The sequence below is a fragment of the Lemur catta genome, chromosome 4 (assembly GCF_020740605.2).
Source record: "Lemur catta isolate mLemCat1 chromosome 4, mLemCat1.pri, whole genome shotgun sequence".
Taxonomy (NCBI): domain Eukaryota; kingdom Metazoa; phylum Chordata; class Mammalia; order Primates; family Lemuridae; genus Lemur; species Lemur catta.
The window spans coordinates 74,127,837-74,145,856 of NC_059131.1; the positions used below are offsets into that span (position 1 = coordinate 74,127,837).

The 18,020-nt window shown below is 44.2% G+C and overlaps 1 protein-coding gene across 3 annotated transcripts in view; it reads left to right on the forward strand.

Annotated features, from left to right (window-relative positions):
* The window catches only part of CHST10 (carbohydrate sulfotransferase 10), a 31,109-nt gene that overhangs the window by 5,649 nt on the left and 7,440 nt on the right, over positions 1–18,020 (forward strand). For all 3 annotated transcript variants that reach the window (XM_045550243.1, XM_045550242.1, XM_045550241.1), the window contains exons 3-5: positions 5,160–5,268; positions 5,817–5,947; positions 10,716–10,807. In XM_045550243.1, coding sequence (XP_045406199.1) covers positions 5,848–5,947; positions 10,716–10,807 — 192 coding nt within the window. In that variant the 5' untranslated portion in view covers positions 5,160–5,268; positions 5,817–5,847. The remainder of the gene's footprint in view (positions 1–5,159; positions 5,269–5,816; positions 5,948–10,715; positions 10,808–18,020) is intronic.

Genomic DNA, 18,020 nt, shown 5'->3' on the forward strand with positions numbered 1-18,020 from the left:
CTTCTCATAGCACCTGTGTCCCTCTCACCACCGTGCGCCGCTTCTCTGATGAATTCTTTGAGTCGTGGGGGGTCTCTCTGTTAGACTGCAAGCTCCATAAGGACAAGAGCTGTGTGTGTTTGCTTTAGGACTCACTGTCATATTTCTGGTACCTATTTTATTGGATGAGTGAATATACCATTTCATGATGAACTCAATAAATAATTATTTTTAGGTTATTTTATCCTTAAACATATATGCAGATACACACCTACTCATGTTTGAGGGTTATAAGTTGTAAAAACTGTAGAGATATTAAACCTGAGGGCAGGGATTATTTTGAGATGAAACCAGGCTGTGGTCTTACTGGTTTGGGTTGGCTTATGTAGGATGTGACTGGGAGAATAATTCCCAATTTGTCTAAATTTTTGACCAGGTTACCTTGACAGCTTTTTTGCTTGAGTTAGTATATATCTTGTGAATTTTCTTACTGTATACCAGGAGAAAAAAAAGATAAATGCTTAAATATTGTGTGTCCTTCCACTCCAGGCCTTCCTCCTACCTTCCCCCGGTGGCATTTGCCTCTCTAGAAAGCAGCCATAGGTAGTGCAGTGCTTCTTTGCAGGCCTTGGGTAAACTGGCCTTCCACCTTCCCCAGTCTTCTCTGCCACCTTCCTAAACCACCTGCTGCTGCTTCTGTCAGAGGAGTTACATCTGGTGTAAGTACAGTCTCCCAGATAAGGGGTACCTCTGGGGAGGGTAGAGGAGAGGGCCAGGCAGGGGCAGGCAGCAGTTCCAGCCATATTTACAATACTTTATTTCCTTAAAAAAGAACTCTCAGGTAGGTTCAGCAAAACCATTACAGCAGTGTGTGTAGGCAAACAGGTGTTTGTTATATTATTTTCCATGCTTTTCTTTATGCTTTAAATAATTAAACATTTTTTAAAACTTAAATAAAAACTAATGAAGACAAACATGTGTTTACTAAATACTAAGACATTGATTTTTGTCAGCTCTCTGTATTTTTTCCTGGCTAGAAAAGTATTTCCCATCCTTTCCCACACTTGATAAAGTAATAAAGGAACTGCAGTTAGTAGTAGTGAGGTAGAAAAAATTAAACAGCAGAAATAGAAATACCAGAGCACCCGTACGTGGCATAGTCTATATTTTGTTGGTTTTTATTATAAAAAGATATATGCTTACTGCAGACATCTTTTAAAAATATAAATTGTGTAAAGTAAAAAAAGGCCTTTCTTTGTCCTCTAAAGATTTTATTCTGTGCATTACATATATTTGTGTTTTTTGTATATATAATCATATACATTCACACATATGTAACTTTTTTTGACAAATCATATATTCAATCCTGTAACTTATCTTTTTTGTTTACTACTATATTTTGACACTTTGGATCTATATAATTGGCTTGCCTTTCAGCATAGAGTTTTACTTAAAATTAAAAAGAATTTTTTGGACTCTGGCATGATTTCTTAACTCCCAATCAATGTATTTTAGGTAGTATGTGTATTCAAATGCATATACATGCAGTGACTTATGTAATTTTGCTTTCAAGCAATACTGAAGTCCTGGTAGCATTTGGTCGTTTTCTAGTCTCAGTTAATGGATATTAAATATGTAACTACTTTCATGTGTAGACTAGAGAAATATTTTAAGGTTAAAAGGGGGCCTCATACTTAAAAAATTGGAAACCTTTGGGTAGAAGGCTAGGTAAGCTGCCTCCTGAAGTACCTTTCTGTTCTCCTGAGTTTTCCTAATAAGTTGCTTGGTTGACAGTCATTTAGCAGGTAGCGATTGTTGGTTTACTGTGTGCCAGATACTGTTCTGGTCCCTGCTGTCCTGACCAGCATGAGCTCACGTTCCGCTAGTGGAGCAGACAGTACCCAGCGAAAGCGTTGAGGCTATGCTAGGTGCAGTGAAGGAAATGGACCAAGGTCAAGTGACAGAGGTCAGTGTTGAGGACACTAGCTGGGAAGTGTGAGGAAGAGCTGACTCATCCACTGCCATCCATGGGGAAGGGTTCAGGCCCTGCTCACCCCAAGTCTACAGGCGCCCAGTGGCTGGGAGCAGCTCCTGAGAGCTCCCTCCCAGGTTCCGTGTTGACCGCCCACAGGCCCTGCGGCCTATAAGGGGTCCCGCAGCAAGACGCAGAGTCACTGGCCGGCAGCATTCTGGTCTGGGTGTCTGTGCTTGAGACACTGCTAGGGGCCTGGGGCTTAATGCTCTTCTCAAGAGAATGGTTTTGATTGGCAGGGGCTAGGGTTTGTGCATGTGAAGCTTTCCAAATCCGCAGCCCCTAGTTAGCGTCTCCAAGTGTCCTGAGAGCCATCCCAGGGACAAGAAACAGCAGGTGAGCCAAGAGGGATGGGAGGAAGGTGGGAGCCCTGCAGGTTGCCCTTCTCCTGCCTGATGCAGTGCCAGGCTGGGATGGGAAAGGGCTGTCTAGATGTCTTAGTTCAGTTGAGTTTGCAGAAGTCGTGTTAGAAATTAAACTTTTTTGAAAATAAAATTCCCACCTGAAAGAACACATTGGATGATGTATTGTAAATCACCTGATTGCTGAGGAGGTCTTTTGACAGTCTCTGTGTCTCCTGGGAGCCTCACAACACACTGGGGGGTGTGCAGGTGGCTGTTTTATCCTTACAGATGAGAAAATTGGAGCCCAAAGAGCTTTTCAGTGACTCACACAGCTAGAGGAGTACAGACCAATCCCCAACCCCAGCCTGGGTAAAAGAACCTAAGAGCTCCTGACTTTAAATGAAAATCCAATACTTACGAAGGCCAGCATGGCTTCAGGATAGTGCGGCTCTGACTTTTCAACCAGCCTAGATATAGAAATCCTACCCCTAGGCCACCTGGCGCAGGGGTAGGAGCCCTGCAGGTTGTGCTCTCCAGATCCCCAAGTGCGGCCCCTTGACCGAATCCAATTTTTACAGAATAAATACTAAAAGGATTTGGATTCAGTCAAAAGGCCACAGTCAAGGATCCAGAAAGCCACATGTGGCCCCAAGGCCGCAGGTCCCCCCCGCCCCGCCACTGCACAGTGTGCTCAGGGGAGAAGACCGAGAGGCACACAGGAAATGAGCAGAGCCGGCCACACAGAGTGGGCAGTGCCGAGGTGCCCCTGCCTGCCTGCAGAGTGAGTGCATCTGTGTGCCAGGGGGAGGCAGGCCTACGCTGCTCCCCTCTTATGTCCCCTCGTCCACAGCACTTGTCCTGAGAGAGTGTGGGTTGCAAGCTCCAGGCCACTCAGAGCCAGGACTTCTCTGTAGAATTGCATACAGCCTGCTTGATACTTCCCACCTTTGTCACTCCCTCCCCAACCCACCCCAGGCCCTCTGTTCCTCAGTGAGAGAAAGCTTGCCAGGGGTTTCTCAGTGGGGTGCTGCCACTGGGACCGATGGGGATGGATCCCTCCAACTGTCACTGTCTCAGATGAGTTCAGTGGACTCAGGACTTCAGGGCCCTGCATCCTCTGGCCGCAGTCTAAGCCTCAGTCGTCCCTAGACGGGAAAGTTCATCCCCTGGGATGAGAGTGCCCTCTCTTTTCCTCTCTTCTTGGGGCAGACCACGCTATTGTGTTAATTTCTGGCAACCACACTAAGAAGGGGATAAATTAAATCAGAAAGTCACAAAGGACACCAAGGAACTGGACAGCTTATGTTTATTAAGGGTCTGCACCAGGCCGGGTGGGTGCTGGCTCTTTTATCTACATTGACTCATTTAATCCTCAGAGCCACCCTGGGAGGAAAGCCTTGTACCAGGGGCTTAGAGAGGTGAAGTGACTTCCTAAGTCACAGAGCTAGTGAGTGGTAGAACAGGGATTTGAACCAAGTCTGGGGCTCTTTGTGCTGTGCTGCCTGTGACAAGGAATGGCAGAAGGACAAAGAGACTTGTCAGAGACAGGACGCTGGTTCCAGGCAGTTAGAGGGGATTTGGCATGCCCCTGCTGGGTAGTGTTGCTGGTAAACTACAGGATGCTCAGTTAAATTTGAATTTCAGGCTCATGCCTGTAATCCTAGCACTTGGGAGGCTGAGGCAGGCAGATCATTTGAGCTCAGAAGTTCGAGACCAGCCTGAGCAAGAGTGAGATGTGGTCTCTACTAAAAAAATAAAAAGAAATTAGCTGGACAACTAAAAATATATAAGAAAAATTAGCTGGGCATGGTGGCACATGCCTGTAGTCCCAGCTACCCGGGAGGCTGAGGCAGGAGGATTGCTTGAGCCCAGGAGTTGGAGGTTGTTGTGAGCTAGGCTGACGCCACGGCACTCTAGCCCGGGCAACAGAGTGAAACTCTGTCTCAAAAAAAAAAGTGTGTAAAAAATATAAATTTGAATTTCAGAAATCAACAAATAGCTTTTTTAGTGTAAGTATATCCCATGCAATATTTGGGACATACTCATACTAAAAAATTACCTGAAATTTAAACTTAACTAAATGTCCTGTATTTGTACTTGTTTGATCTGGGAATGTTACTTGAGAACCCAAAAGAACACACTGGGCCTAATGTGTGGGCACAAGAAATTATTTGTTTTCCTAAGCGTGTCCCATGCAATATTTGACATATACTAAAAAAATTATTTGTTGTTTATCTGAAATTTAAACTTAACTGGTATCTTGTATTTTTTTTGGCAACCCTACTTGGTGACCCCAGGAAACACAAAGGCTTATACGTGGGCATCTGAGGGTGAGTCACAGGCCATCCTGTAAAGGCACAGGTGGCCTGGCAGGTGTTGAGCTCCCTGTTGCAGGCTGTAGTCAGATGTGGATTAGATAACCACATCTAATGGGTGTTGGGTGTTGTGGAAGGAACTCAGGTTCCAGATGCCTGCCTCCAATGAGATTCTAGGATGTAAATGTTATTGAGACAAGAAGCAGAGTTATTTACCTGGTCCTTGCTGAGCTGTGACCCATGCAGGGTTGGGAAGCTGTCTCCGAAGTCATTTGCCATCAGCACTGTGAAGACCAGTGCTCCCTGCTGCCCAGAAGTGATGGATGGCCCGATTAGCTGGTGGGAACCAAACCAGTCCAGGGTGGTGTCTGTAAGTGGTCTGGTTTGGCTTGAAGAAGCACTGTGCTGAAGACGAAATGAAACACACTTTTTTGTCTCTCTTGCTGAGAACTGATGGTGACTTCCTGGTTCTTTGTGTGTCCCCTGCAGCAGAGCATGACTTCTGTGCCAGGCTGAGGACCAACATGCCCCACATCACTCTTGAGCTGTGATAGCATGAAAAACACCCACCCCCAAGGTTCTGCACAGGCCCTCACAGGCAAGTAAGACACAGGAGAGAAGCATGGGTATGCACTACTTTGATTTTAGACAGAGTCTCTGTGTGGCCACCTCTTGTCAGCCAGTCAGGATTTTAAGCCCAGCCAGCTTGTAATTGCCTCAGTGTGGCTTCTGCCCGCTGTGAATTGCCCCCAGCAAAGGTCTAGTCGCTGGCAATCCTCCTCCTACCACCTTCCTCCAGGCCCTTGCGGGAGCTCATTGCAACATTAACCTGGGCCCAGCAGGAGTCAGGAGGCAAATCTGCAAAAGTAAAATCTTATCCCATGTTCCAAAAACAGAGATGGCATTCTCATTATCACTCCCCTCTGTAAGGGTGTTCTAAATTTGATTTTATTATTAAATTGATCATTTAATGATATTAATTAAATATGAAATGTTAAATGCCAAGTCAAACTACCTATTGTAGCAATGGAGAAAAATTAAATATTTTTGCTGATACTGTTAACTGAAATCACCTGTTCTCTTTATTACTTTTTGTTTAATTGGTTTATTTGTAAGCAGCAGGGGCATCTTGCTTGTATTTTCCAGGAAAACCATTGAATGGCTGACATTTGACAACATGCACCACCAGTGGCTTCTGTTGGCCGCATGCTTTTGGGTGATTTTCATGTTCATGGTGGCTAGCAAGTTCATCACGCTGACCTTTAAAGACCCAGATGGTACGTATGCTTTGTGGTGGAATGAATTTTGGCTAATTCACAGCTTGCTGTAACACTGTCCCTAGGTACCTGCTCAGAAGACCTCTGTCACAGAATCCAAGGACTTTAATGTCAGCAGGGCCCTCAGAGGTCATGACATCCAAATCCTTCATGTCACAGAGGTGTGAGAAGAGCAGTTTAAAGGATGGAAGGATCCTTTCTAAGCACCATCTTCGAGGGTGGAAGGTGTTCTTTGTGACTGAAGCCAGGGTGGCGGCCGAGGAGCAGGGAGCAGGGCCCCCTGCAGCAAGGCCATGTGCCTTGCAGTAAAGTGTCCTGCAGGCTCCTGGTTGGGGAATTCTCTCTGCCTCGTGTCATCATAACAGACGCACAGTCACTGTGCCATCTGGTGTTCTGCACTGGTGGCCACGTGTTTGAAGGTCACCCTCAGTGCAGTGGAAGGAGAGTCATTTAAAAGTACGTTGTCAGGTTGCCTTGGAGGATTTTTTTTCACTCCCCTTTACGTAGGCCTTCAGACGAGGACATGTAGGGAGTGCCACATTCACTCTCAGAGTTGCTGATTCTACTTCATGCTGTTGTCACTTGCTTACCTAAGGCACAGTATTTTTTCTACAAAGTGGACACAGTGCCTGCTCTTGCAGTGTCTCCGACTGGCCTGAGCACGGTGAGGCGCTCTGTGACAGGTGAAGTGCTGGGCGTGTGCAGGCAGGTGCCATGTGCTCTGCTGCCCTGAGGCCACTCCCTTCAGTGGCCAGGTGGGCAGGCACAAGGACGTAAAGCAGGTGGCGGGGGTGACTTGTTCAGCTGTGGAGGGGCCTGAGCACTTTTAATGGGGAGACACTTGGGTCTTCATTCCGTATGGTGCTTTGTGCTTCCTCCTGCTGATGGCAGCTCTTAGCAATGCGTCTGTACCAGCAGTTTTCCCGACGTGTGCTGTCTGTGTGAGCCGTGGGCTATAGGCCCCTGCTTCGCCCCAGAGGGCTCCCGGGCATGTCCCTGGCTGTGTTGAGGGCTGCCCGAGGCCCCTCTCTCCTGCCATCCTCTCTCTGCTCTACTCCATCTATAGAGGGACAACAAGGTGGGAAGGCAGATCTACAGGGAAGAGGGACAACCTGAAATTAGCCACGTGGGGGTTCTCCCTGCACAGTTTGCATCAGTGACAGTTACCAGGCACATGATGCTGGGGCCCCTCCTGGCTGTCATCACATGCCCTGCCTCCTGTTCCAGGGGCCCTCATGAGAAAACCTGTGAGATTTACACAGCCTCGGGAGGGTAGTGTTACACCGGCAGGTATCTGGGGTGGCCAGTGCATCATGGAGCATCACACTCATACCTGGGCCTGGGGCTCCATCAGCAGAGCGAGGGCTGATTCTTGAGGGTTGTTGGAATTTGAGATGATTATCTCAGTTTGACAGTTTGGAAGTTTCTGCAGCAACTTCAGCACAGTGACATGCCACCAATAATGGCAGTTCCTCCTGAAGACCAAGAGCAGTGGTTCTCGTGCTGGCAGCACTTCAGGGTCATCTGGGGGACTTTTTAAACCTTCCGCTGCTTGAGAACAAGTGAATTAGAATGTCTAGGAGTGGGTTCCAGCTGTGAACCACAATGTAGATCATAGTTGGGGGAAATGGAAAAAGAAACAAAGAACTCCTGAGAATAAAAAATAGGTTTTACTTGTGGTTCCCATAAATGTTACCTCTCTATAAGGAAGGCACTCAAAAGGCAGGTCATAAGGTTAAATTGTTCATGGTTTATTTTGTTTAAGAAAGTAGGAGTATATGTTATGTATTTTAGTGGGGCTTCTATCAATAATAGTTAAATAAAATGTGTGCCTTGTGTTTTAATATTATCTGGCAGAATTATCTCTGAAGGGCACCTCATTCCCATTGATGTCTGATTAACAAGATTTCATTCTGCTTCGACGTAGCAAGTTTGCTGAATGTTTCCAGAAAAGTATAGACGCTGATCTCGGAAGCTAAGCAGGGTCGGGCCAGTTAGCACTGGGATGGGAGACTGCTTGTGAACTCTGGGTGCTGTGGGCTTGGAAAAAAAGGAAAGAAAAGTGTAGATGCCGTGGAAGGTTTTGTGGAGGGGAGAAAAAGAGTGACAGGAGGCAACACCTACGAAGAAAGATGAAAGGCGTGAGGACTTTAAACCTGGAGGAAAACTGCAGTCACCCTTAGTATTGCCTGCCAAATATTTCCAGCAGTCTGCCTTATGGCCAGTGGTAGGCGCACCTCTTCCCTCTGAAGTTTGGAGTGGCATGTGCGTGCTGGCTCAGGGAAATGGGAGTGCAGTGGCATGGGCCACTACTGGCTCTTCAGAGCCAGCGCACAGTCGGCCCGGTCCCCCTTACCCCAAGGGGGTGCTGCCCTGTGAGGACGCCATCAGCCTAGAGGTGTACGGTGAACTTAGGGAGCGAGAGTCCTCTGTTGTCAGCCCACTGAAGATGAGGGGTGGTTACCACAGCACAGTGCAGCCTGTCTTGATGCACACAGGATCTTAACTAACTGTCCAGAAGTTCCTGGGAAGGATCATGAAGGTTGTGTCCGCTAGCTGAGTTCCGACGAAGAACGCGAGCTGACACGCAGGCTGTCTTCGCAGCCCGGATGATAAACTGGGCCCAAGCATCCCAGAGAAGTTACACACCCAGCACCCACCGCTGCAGACAACAGAGGGGGCCTTGGGCCAGGCTGGTGTCGGGCATCCCCGCCTGGGGTCCTGCCTGGGGCACTGTGGCTTAGTGCATCTGGTCCTGGCAGATCAAGGTCAGCCTTGATGGATCTTGGAACAGTGCAGGAAACTCAAAGAGGTTTGTAAACATTTAACCATGTGGGGTTTCTCACATGTTAGAGTTTATTTCACTCGTGTTCACAGCGTTTCTGCTTCTGAACCAAAAGCCCATTGTGAAGTATCATCACAGGAAGTAACTTACAGCACGACGGTGTCCTCTGTGAGAGGTTCCCTTCCCTGTGAAGCGGGTGGAGAATCCCTGGTCTCTGGGGGCTGCTCCTCTCAGCTCTGTCCTCTGGGAAACGGGCCCTGCTCCAGAATCCCAGTCAGTGGACGCGTGTGTTTTCTTCTCGCCTACCTGTTTCTCATGATTTCTCCTGTCACTTGAACTGATGGGGAGAGCACATTTGTCTTGAACTGCTGTTTAAAGCAACACTTATCATTTTTTATAGTGTTATCATCTCTCGTCAGCTCAGCAGTGGAGCCACAGTGATATTTGTGGCAATGATTTATCCTCGGTACAATTTCAGTATGATCATATTGAACTGGGATCAGGTGTTGTAACTAGATGTTATCACAGGGAAATAAATCCCGCTCAGCAATGGGAATATTTGATGGCATGATATGTCAAGATTCAGAATCAAAAATGACATCCTTGTGGATCTGGTGTGTTTGTAGACACTGGTTTTTCTTCTCTCTCCTGTTTGACTTCCTTTTCCAATCTTTTGCCTTGTGGCGGCCCCTCAGTTTGGTTGTTAGCTGCTTGAGAGCAGAGCCCACGACTTGGCTGTCCTCGCACGCCTCTGCGAGCACGTGCTGGGAACAAAGGACGTACGTGTGGTGGAGTCATGAGGCTCAGCAGCTGGTACACAGTGTCGTCACTGAGAGGAGGGGCTGTGATTGTTCTAGAAAAACAAAGCAGTACATCACTTGGCAAATTCAGACCCCTGGCAACCACTAGTCTGTTCTCCTCTCCGTAAGCTTGTCATTTCAAGAATGTTGTATATGCAGCATGTGACCTTTTAGGATTGGCTTTTTTCATTCAACATAATTCTTCCCTGGAGATTCACCCAACCTGTTGCTTGTTTCAGTGGATTCTTCCTTATTGCCGAGTACCATTCCATGGTGTGGTTGTTCTGCTGTTTGTTAACCAATCACCCGTTGAAGGACATCCAGGCTGTTTCCATTTTGGGCCATTACAAATGACGCTGCTGTGAACATTTGTGTACAGGTTTTTTTGTGAATAAATTTCCATTTCTCTGGATCAAATGCCGAGGAGTACAATTGCTGGGTTGTATGGTAGTTACATGTTTAGGTTTTCAAGAAATTGCCAAAAGGTTTTCCAGACTTGCTGTTCCACTTACCAAGTTTCTCCCCATCCTCACCAGACTTTTGGTATTTTTACTATTTATTTATTGTAGCGATTTTGATAAGTAGTATAGTGGTATCTCATTGTGGTTTTAATATGCATTTGTCTCAGAGCTAATGATGTTGAACATCTTTTCATGTGTTTTATTTGCTGTCTGTATATCCTGTAACATGAAATGTCTTCATGTTTTGCCCATTTTCTAATTGGATTGTTTGAATTTTTTAATTGTTGAGTTTTGAGAGTTCTTTATATATTCTAGATGCTAGTCCTTTGTCAGATGTAGTTTGTAAATATTTTCTTCCTGTCTGTAGCTTGTTTTTTCCTCTTCTGCAAATGGGTTTCACAGAGTAGATTTTCTCCTCTGGTGTTTTTTAAAAAAAGTTTTATAGTTTCATGTTTCACACTTAAGTCTGTGATCCATTTTGAGTTAATTTTTTAATAAGGCATAAAGTTTAGATAAAGGTTTAATTTTTTTGTCTGTAAGTCTAATTGCTCCAGTACCATCTGTTGAAAAGATTGTTCTCCTCCATGGAATTGTTTTTGCACCTATGTCAAAAATCAGTCGGGCATCTCTATGTGGATGTATTTCCAGGGTTTCTGTTCTGTCCCATTGTTCTGTGTGCCTGTTTTTCTTTGAAAAGACACTTTAACCTCTCTGTCTTCCAGTGTACAGTGCCAAACAGGAGTTTCTGTTCCTGACAACCATGCCGGAAGTGGGGAAGTTGGCAGAAGAGAAGCCCTTTCCTGAGGAACTGAAGGTAGGTGCAAGCCAGGCAGAGGGCCTTGTCCGCTCTGACACGACAGATGTAGCTTTCCTTGGACAGCAGAGCAATAACTCCAGCCACCAAACTGTATGGATGAGAGAACTGAGTCTGGGAAAAAGGCTAATCCTCCAAAATCACAGGAGAGTTACTGGCAGAGCCCAAGCCTGATGACTTTAACCAAGCTCTCACCTTCCTTGACATTCTGACACCACATCTTTCTCTGCAGGGTCCTTTTGCACATAAATTCGTAATTGTCCCCTAGCCAGGATGAGGAATGTAGTCTCAAGGGCCCCTCTCACTTGCTGACTTAGTTGTTTTTATTGTAAAATATTAAGGAGGTACAAATGTTTTAGGTTACATGGATTGCTTTTGTAATGCTTGAGTCCTAGCTATAGGTGTGCCCATCACCCAGATAGTGTTCATAGTACCCATTATGCAGGCTTTGTCCCTTCCCTTCCTTCCTCTTCCTCCTGGCTGATTTCCACTGAGTTTTACTTCTCTCGGTGCACATGTGTGCTCATCGGTTAGTTCCAATTTAATAGTGAGTACATGTGGTGTTTGTTTCTTCATTCTTAAGATATTTCACTTAGGAGAATGGTCTCCACTTCCATCCAGATTGTTGCAAAAGGTATTAATTCATCTTTTTTATGGCTGAGTAGTAGTCCATGGTGTACATGTACCGCATCTTATTAATCTACTCATGAATTGATGGGCACTTGGGTTGATTCTGCATCTTTGCAGTTGTGAATTGTCTACAATAAACATTTGAGTGCTGATGTCTTTTTGATGAAAAGTCATCTTTTCCTTTAGGTAGATAACCAACAGTGGGACTGCTGGATCAAATATGATAGGTCTACTTTTCATTCTTTGAGGAATCTCCATACTGTTTTCTATAGGGTTGTACTAATTTGCAGTTCTACCAGCAGTATATAAGTGTTCCTTTCTCTCTGCATCCATGCCAATATCTATTGTTTTTGGACTTTTTAATAAAAGCCATTCTGACTGGGGTAAGGTGATAGCTCATTGTGGTTTTAATTTGCATTTCCCTGATGATTAGTGATGTTGAGCATTTTTTCATATGTTTACTAGCCATTTGTCTGTCTTCTTTTGAGAAGCTTCTGTTTATGTCTTTCGCCCACTTTTTAATATGGTTGTTTGTTTTTTTCTTGTTGATTTGCTTGAGTTCTTTGTAAATTCTGGTTATTAGCCCTTTATAGGATGTGTAGCTTGCGAATATTTTCCCCCATTCTCTAGGTTGTCTATTTGCTCTGTTGATTATTTCTTTGGCTGTGTAGAAGCTTTTTAGTTTAATCAAATCCCATTTATTTATTTATTTTTGTTGTTGCAGTGATTGCCATTGGGGTCTTAGTCATAAATTGTCTAGGCCAATATCAAAAAGAGTTTTTCCTACATTTTCTTCTAGAATTCTTATGGTTTTGTGACTTAGATCTAAGTCTTTTATCCATCTTGAATTAATTTTTGTGAGTGGTTAGAAGTAGGGGTCCTGTTTCATTCTTATGCATGTGGCTATCCAATTTTCCCAGCACCATTTATTGAATAGGATTTATTTTCCCCAGTGTACATTGTTGTCTGCTTTGTCAAAGATCAGTTGGTTTAGGTAGATGGTTTTATATCTGGGTTTTTTATTCTGTTCCATTGGTCTGTCTCTATTTTTGTACCAATACCATACTGTTTTGGTTACTATAGCCTCGTAGTATAGTTTGAAGTCTGGTAATGTGATGCCTCCTGATTTGTTCTTTTTACTTAAGATTGCTTTGGCTATTTGGGCTCTTTTCTGGTTCCAAATGAAGCACAGAATTATTTTTTCTAGATCTGTGAAATATGCCTTTGGCAATTTGATGGGGATTGCATTGAATTTGTAAGTCGCTTTGGGTAGTATGGACATTTTAACAATGTTGATTTTGCCTATTCATGAGCATGATATGTTTTCCATTTGTTTGTATCCTCTGCGATTTCTTTCCTCAGAGTTTCATAGTCTCCTTGTAGAGATCTTTCACCCCCTTGGTTAAATATATTCCTAGGTATTTTATTATCTTTGTAGCTATTGGGAATGGTGTTGAGTCTTTGATGTGATTCTCACCTTGACTGTTATTAGTATATAGAAATGCTACTGATTTACGTATGTTGATTTTGTATCCTGAGACTTAGCTTAATTTGTTTATCAATCCCAGAAGACTCTTGTTGGAATCTTTAGAGTTGTCTAGATACAAGATCATATCACCAGTGAAGAGCAATAGTTTGACCTCCTCTTTCCTGATTTGGCTACCCTTAATATTTTTCTCTTGCTTGACTGCTCTGGCTAGGACTTCCAGCACTATGTTGAATAGAAGTGGTAACTGGGCATCCTTGTCTTGTTCCAGCTCTTAGGGGAAATTCTTTGAACTTTTTCCCATTCAGTATGATGTTGGCTGTAGGTTTGTCTTATATGGCTTTTATAATTTTGATATATGTTCCTCCTATGTCTAGTTTGTTGAGGGTTTTTGTCAAGAATGGTGCTCGATTTTGTTAGATAATTTTTCTGCATCTATTGAGATGATCATTTGGTCTTTGTTTTTGCTTATGTTTATGTGGTGAGTCACATTTATTGATTTACGTATGTTAAACCATCATTGCATCCCTGGGATGAAGCCCACTTGGTGCTAGTGGATTTTTTTTTCAAGTGCTGTTAAATTCAGTTTGCTAGTATTTTATCGAAGATTTTTACGTCTATATTCATAAGGAACATCAGTCTGTAGTTTTCTTTTTTTGTTATGTCCTTTACAGGCTTTGGTATCAAGGTAATACTGGCTTCATAGAATGAGTTGGGGAGGATTCCCTCCTTCTCAATATTATGGAATAATTTCTGTATTATGGGTACCAGGTCTTCTTTATAGGTCTGATAGAATTTGGCTGTGAATCCATCTGGTCCAGGGTTTTTTTTTTTGGGCGTAGGGGAGCATTTATTATGGTTTCTATCTCAGTGTTCATTATTGGTCTGTTTAGTTCTGTTTCTTCCTGGTTAAATCATAGGAGATCCTGTGTTTTCAGGAACTTGTCCATTTCCTCTACGTTTTCTAGTTTATGAGCATAGAGATTTATATAATATTCACGGATGATGTTTTATATTTCTGCAGTATCAGTTGTAATGTCACCTTTTTCATTTCTGATTGAGCTTATTTGAGTCCTTTATCTTCTCTTCTTGGTTAATCTGGCAAGAAGTCCATTGATTTTATCTTTTCAAAGAACCAACTTTTTGTTTCGTTAATCCTTAGTATTGTTTTTTTGTTTTCCAGTTCATTTACTTCTGCTCTGACCTTCATTTATTATTTTTCTTTTGCTGACTTTGGGTTTAGTTTGTTCTTCCTTTTCTAGTTCCTTGAGGTATGACATTATGTTGTTAATTTATGATCCTTCTGTCTTTTTGATGTAGGCATTTAAGGCTGTGAATTTTCCTCTGAGGAATGCTTTTGCTGTGTCCCATAGATTTTGATAGCTTGCGTCCCCTTTGTCATTCAGTTCATTCAAAGAATTTTTTGATTTCCATCTTAATTTCATTCTTGACCCAATAATCATTCAGCAGCAGGTTGTTTAATTTCCATGACTTTGTGTATGTTTGAGTGTTTCTCCTGTAATTGATTTCTCGTTTTACTCCACTGTGATCTGAGAAGGTACATGGTATGATTTTGATTTTTTTGAATTTGTTGAGACCTGTTTGGTGGCCTAAGATATGATCAATCTTGGAGAATGTCCCATGTGCTGCTGAGAAGAATGTATATTCTGTAGTTTTTGGGTAGACTGTTCTGTAAGTGTCTGTTAGGTCCAGTTGATTTAGAGTTTGGTTTAAGTCCATTGTTTCCTTATTTATTATCTGCTTTGATGATTTGTTGAGCTCTCACAGTGGGGTGTTGAGGTCCCCAGCAATTACGATGGCGCTAGTTATTTCTTTGCTTAGCTCTTGTAAAGTTTGCTTTATGTATCTGGGAGCTCCTGTGTTGGGCACATATATTGATATATTTAGGATTGTTATGTCTTGTTGTTGAATTGCTCCTTTTACCATTATATAATGACCCTCTTTGTCTTTCTTTACCCTTGTTGGCTTGAAGTCAATTTTATCTAATAGGCGAATGGCTACACCTGCTCTCTTTTGATTTCCAATTGCATGGAATATTTTTTTCTATCCTTTCATGTTGAGTCTGTGTGCGTCCTTGTGGTTTAGATGTGTTTCCTGAAGACAGCAGATATCTAGGTTGTGTTTTTACCTCCATTCAGCCAGCCTGTCTTTTGAGAGGAGCATTCAGTCCATTAATGGTGAGTGATAGAATTGGTATGTGGGATGCTAATCTGTTCATCCTGTTGGATAGTCCGTTATAGCTTTGTTTTACCTCTTGTTCTGTTGTTACAAGAGTTGTGAGTTTTGGGGGGGGGGGGGGCGGGGGTTGGTGAATTTACACTGGTAGATATCTGTTGTGTATAGTGCTCTTCTGAGTATTTCCTGCAGGGCAGGTCTGGTCATAGCAAATTCCCTCAGCATTTGCTTGTCTGGAAAAGACTTAATTTTTCTGTCAATTGTGAAACTTAGTTTTTTCAGGATATAAATTCTAGGCTGACAGTTGTTCTGTTTAAGTTGATTGAAGATGGGGCCCCAATCCCTTCTTGCTTGTAAGGTTTCCTCTGAGAAGTCTGCAGTTAGCCTGACAGGTTTTCCTTTGTAGGTTTATGATCCTTTTGTCTTGTTGCTTGCAAAATTTTCTCCTTCATTTTGACTTTGGCCAGGTTGATTACTATGTGTCTTGGAGAGGACCTATTTGCTAGGAATCTTTCTTTTGTTCAGTGTCCATCTTGTATCTGTATGTCTGAATTCCTGGCAATACTGGGGAAGTTTTCCTCAGTAATTCCCTCAAATAGGTTTTACATGCTTTTAGCTCTTTCTGTTTCCTCAGGGACACCTATGATTCAAATGTTAGTTTACTTTACATAGTCCCATATGTCTCTCAGTGATTGCTCAGACTTTTTTATGCTCTTCTCTGCCTTTTTGAATAGCTGGGTTATCTTGAGAACCTTGTCTTCAAGCTCTGAGATTCCTTCTTGGTTTAGCCTGTCATTAAAGCTTTCTGCTGTGTTTTGAAATTCCCTAAATGACTCTTTAAGTTCTATTATGTTCTTTCTTATGTTGTCTAGTTCTCTAGTGACTTTTTCATTGATTTCCTGAAATATTTTTTTGGCTTCTTTTTGTTGGGTTTCAACTTTCTCTTCAATTCCATTCATCTTATTTGCCATCCATATTCTGAATTCCATTTCTGTCATTTCAGCAATTTCCTTGTTGGTGGAGTTCACTACTGTAGTTCAATTGTGTTCCCTTGTGGGTGTCAAACTATTTTGTATTTTCATGTTGCCAGGGTTCTTTTGCTGGTTTCTTCTCATCTGGCTCCTCTTCTCTCGGCGCTGGGTTAATAGAATTGCAGGGCACCTGTTCTCTGTTGCTGGGGACTCTCTCGAACCAAGTACAAGGGTGATGGCTGCTCAGGGCTGGGGGGTCCTGAGTGAAGTGTTGGACCTTGGGTCCAACAGTAGTGGTGGCCCAGAAGTAGTAGTGGGGACTCAGTGGTGGAGTCTTGGGGTCGACACAGCTCTGGAGTCTCAGAGGTGGAGTCGTAGGCCCAGCAGACACTCTGGAGCTACAGGGGCAAAACCTCGGACTCAGGCACAGTGAGAATCGGCTCTGGGTATTCAGGGGCCGAGCCACCCACGTGGGGGAAGCTGTTCCACCAGCGTGGGGACTGCTGATGCCCAGCTGCACAGGCAAGGATTTGTCTTAGTGGCCCAGGGTCCATTTGGCAGGTCAGAGCTGCTGCTCAGTCACATGGTCTCCCCTCCCACCTAGCACCCACTGAGGTGGTTGTCCCAGGCTTCCCAAGTGATGTCTCTGGTGTCTAGGGCTTGTCCTTTGTTCGGACTGGAAGACGAGCCAGCTGGGGAGAGGCGCCACTAGCCGAATTCTCAGCTCAGACCGCTCTCCTGGTTATGGTGGGTGGCAGGGGGGCTGGGAAGGACAAGAGTCTGAATGGAAGAAAGCGGCTGTCCGGCCTCTTGGGTCATTGTCCTTGGAGGGGAACTGTGCACAGAATGTCCAAAGCTCTGGGATCATGCAAGTTCTCTCTGCAATTCCATGGTCACTGCAGTGCTTGGGCTCATGGGGGTGGAAAAGCTTCCAAGTAACTTGGTAGCCCGCTGATCACCGAAGGAGTGCGGGAGGAAGAAAGGAATCCCCCAACCCCTTCACTGGGCTCTGAGCCTCTCTGGGTTTGATCCTCGCTGATATCTTCTTTTCCTTTATCCTCTTCCTTCTCTGCTTCGCAGTTTTCCTCCATGAGGTCCCCATCAGGCTCTGGCGTTTCTCTCTCTGACCTACACCTGAGCTGTGTCCCCTCTCGCCTCTCCTTTCTCTGAAACCCTTCCTTCCCCTGCGATCTGGCAAGCGATGTCTCTAGTTGGCCATCTTGTCCTCTTCTTCACTTGCTAACTTTGATTCTGGGCCTGGAGGGTTGAGGTTGCAGTTGTGCCAAAGGAAGGAAATGAGTCAAGCAAGTTGTAAGGATGTTTATCAGCCCAGAATTAAACTGCAGAGACAGGGACAGCTCCTGTCCCTGGTTGGCAGTGTAAGGATGACAAAATAGAACCCAGTAAAAATAGAAAGCATACACCCAGTCAGAGTAGAGTGCTGTTGGAGTTTATTTCTCTCGGGACATTGATGTAATAGAGATCAAGTCTGCAGAACTCTTGAGACGGCCCAGGAATGTTGCGTTTAGGTTGAGGTATCCCAGGGCAAAAATATTTGGATGGGCTCTATACAGACCAGAAACAAAAAACCCTATAGGACATAGGAGAGTGGCTTCAATAAAACAAGTTAAGGAAAAGATGGATAAAAACAAAGGTAGGGTAAGTCTTTTTGCAAAGTGCCCTTCTCTTCCCACCTTCTTTTGGGATAAATGAGCAAGAGATAGGATCAATGAGGGAATGGGGTTAAATCAGACCCCTTCTTAGAGCAAGGAGAGTGCCTGGCGTGGCTCCTGGAGTTCTGTGGCAGGCGGAGGGCACAGGTTGCAGGGTCACGCTGATACTCCATGGGGAGGATCAGAGCCACTTTGTAGAGGACAGAGAGGGGTAAGGCTGCAGGTGCCTGCTCTCCCACTTCCCAATGTCTCCAGCT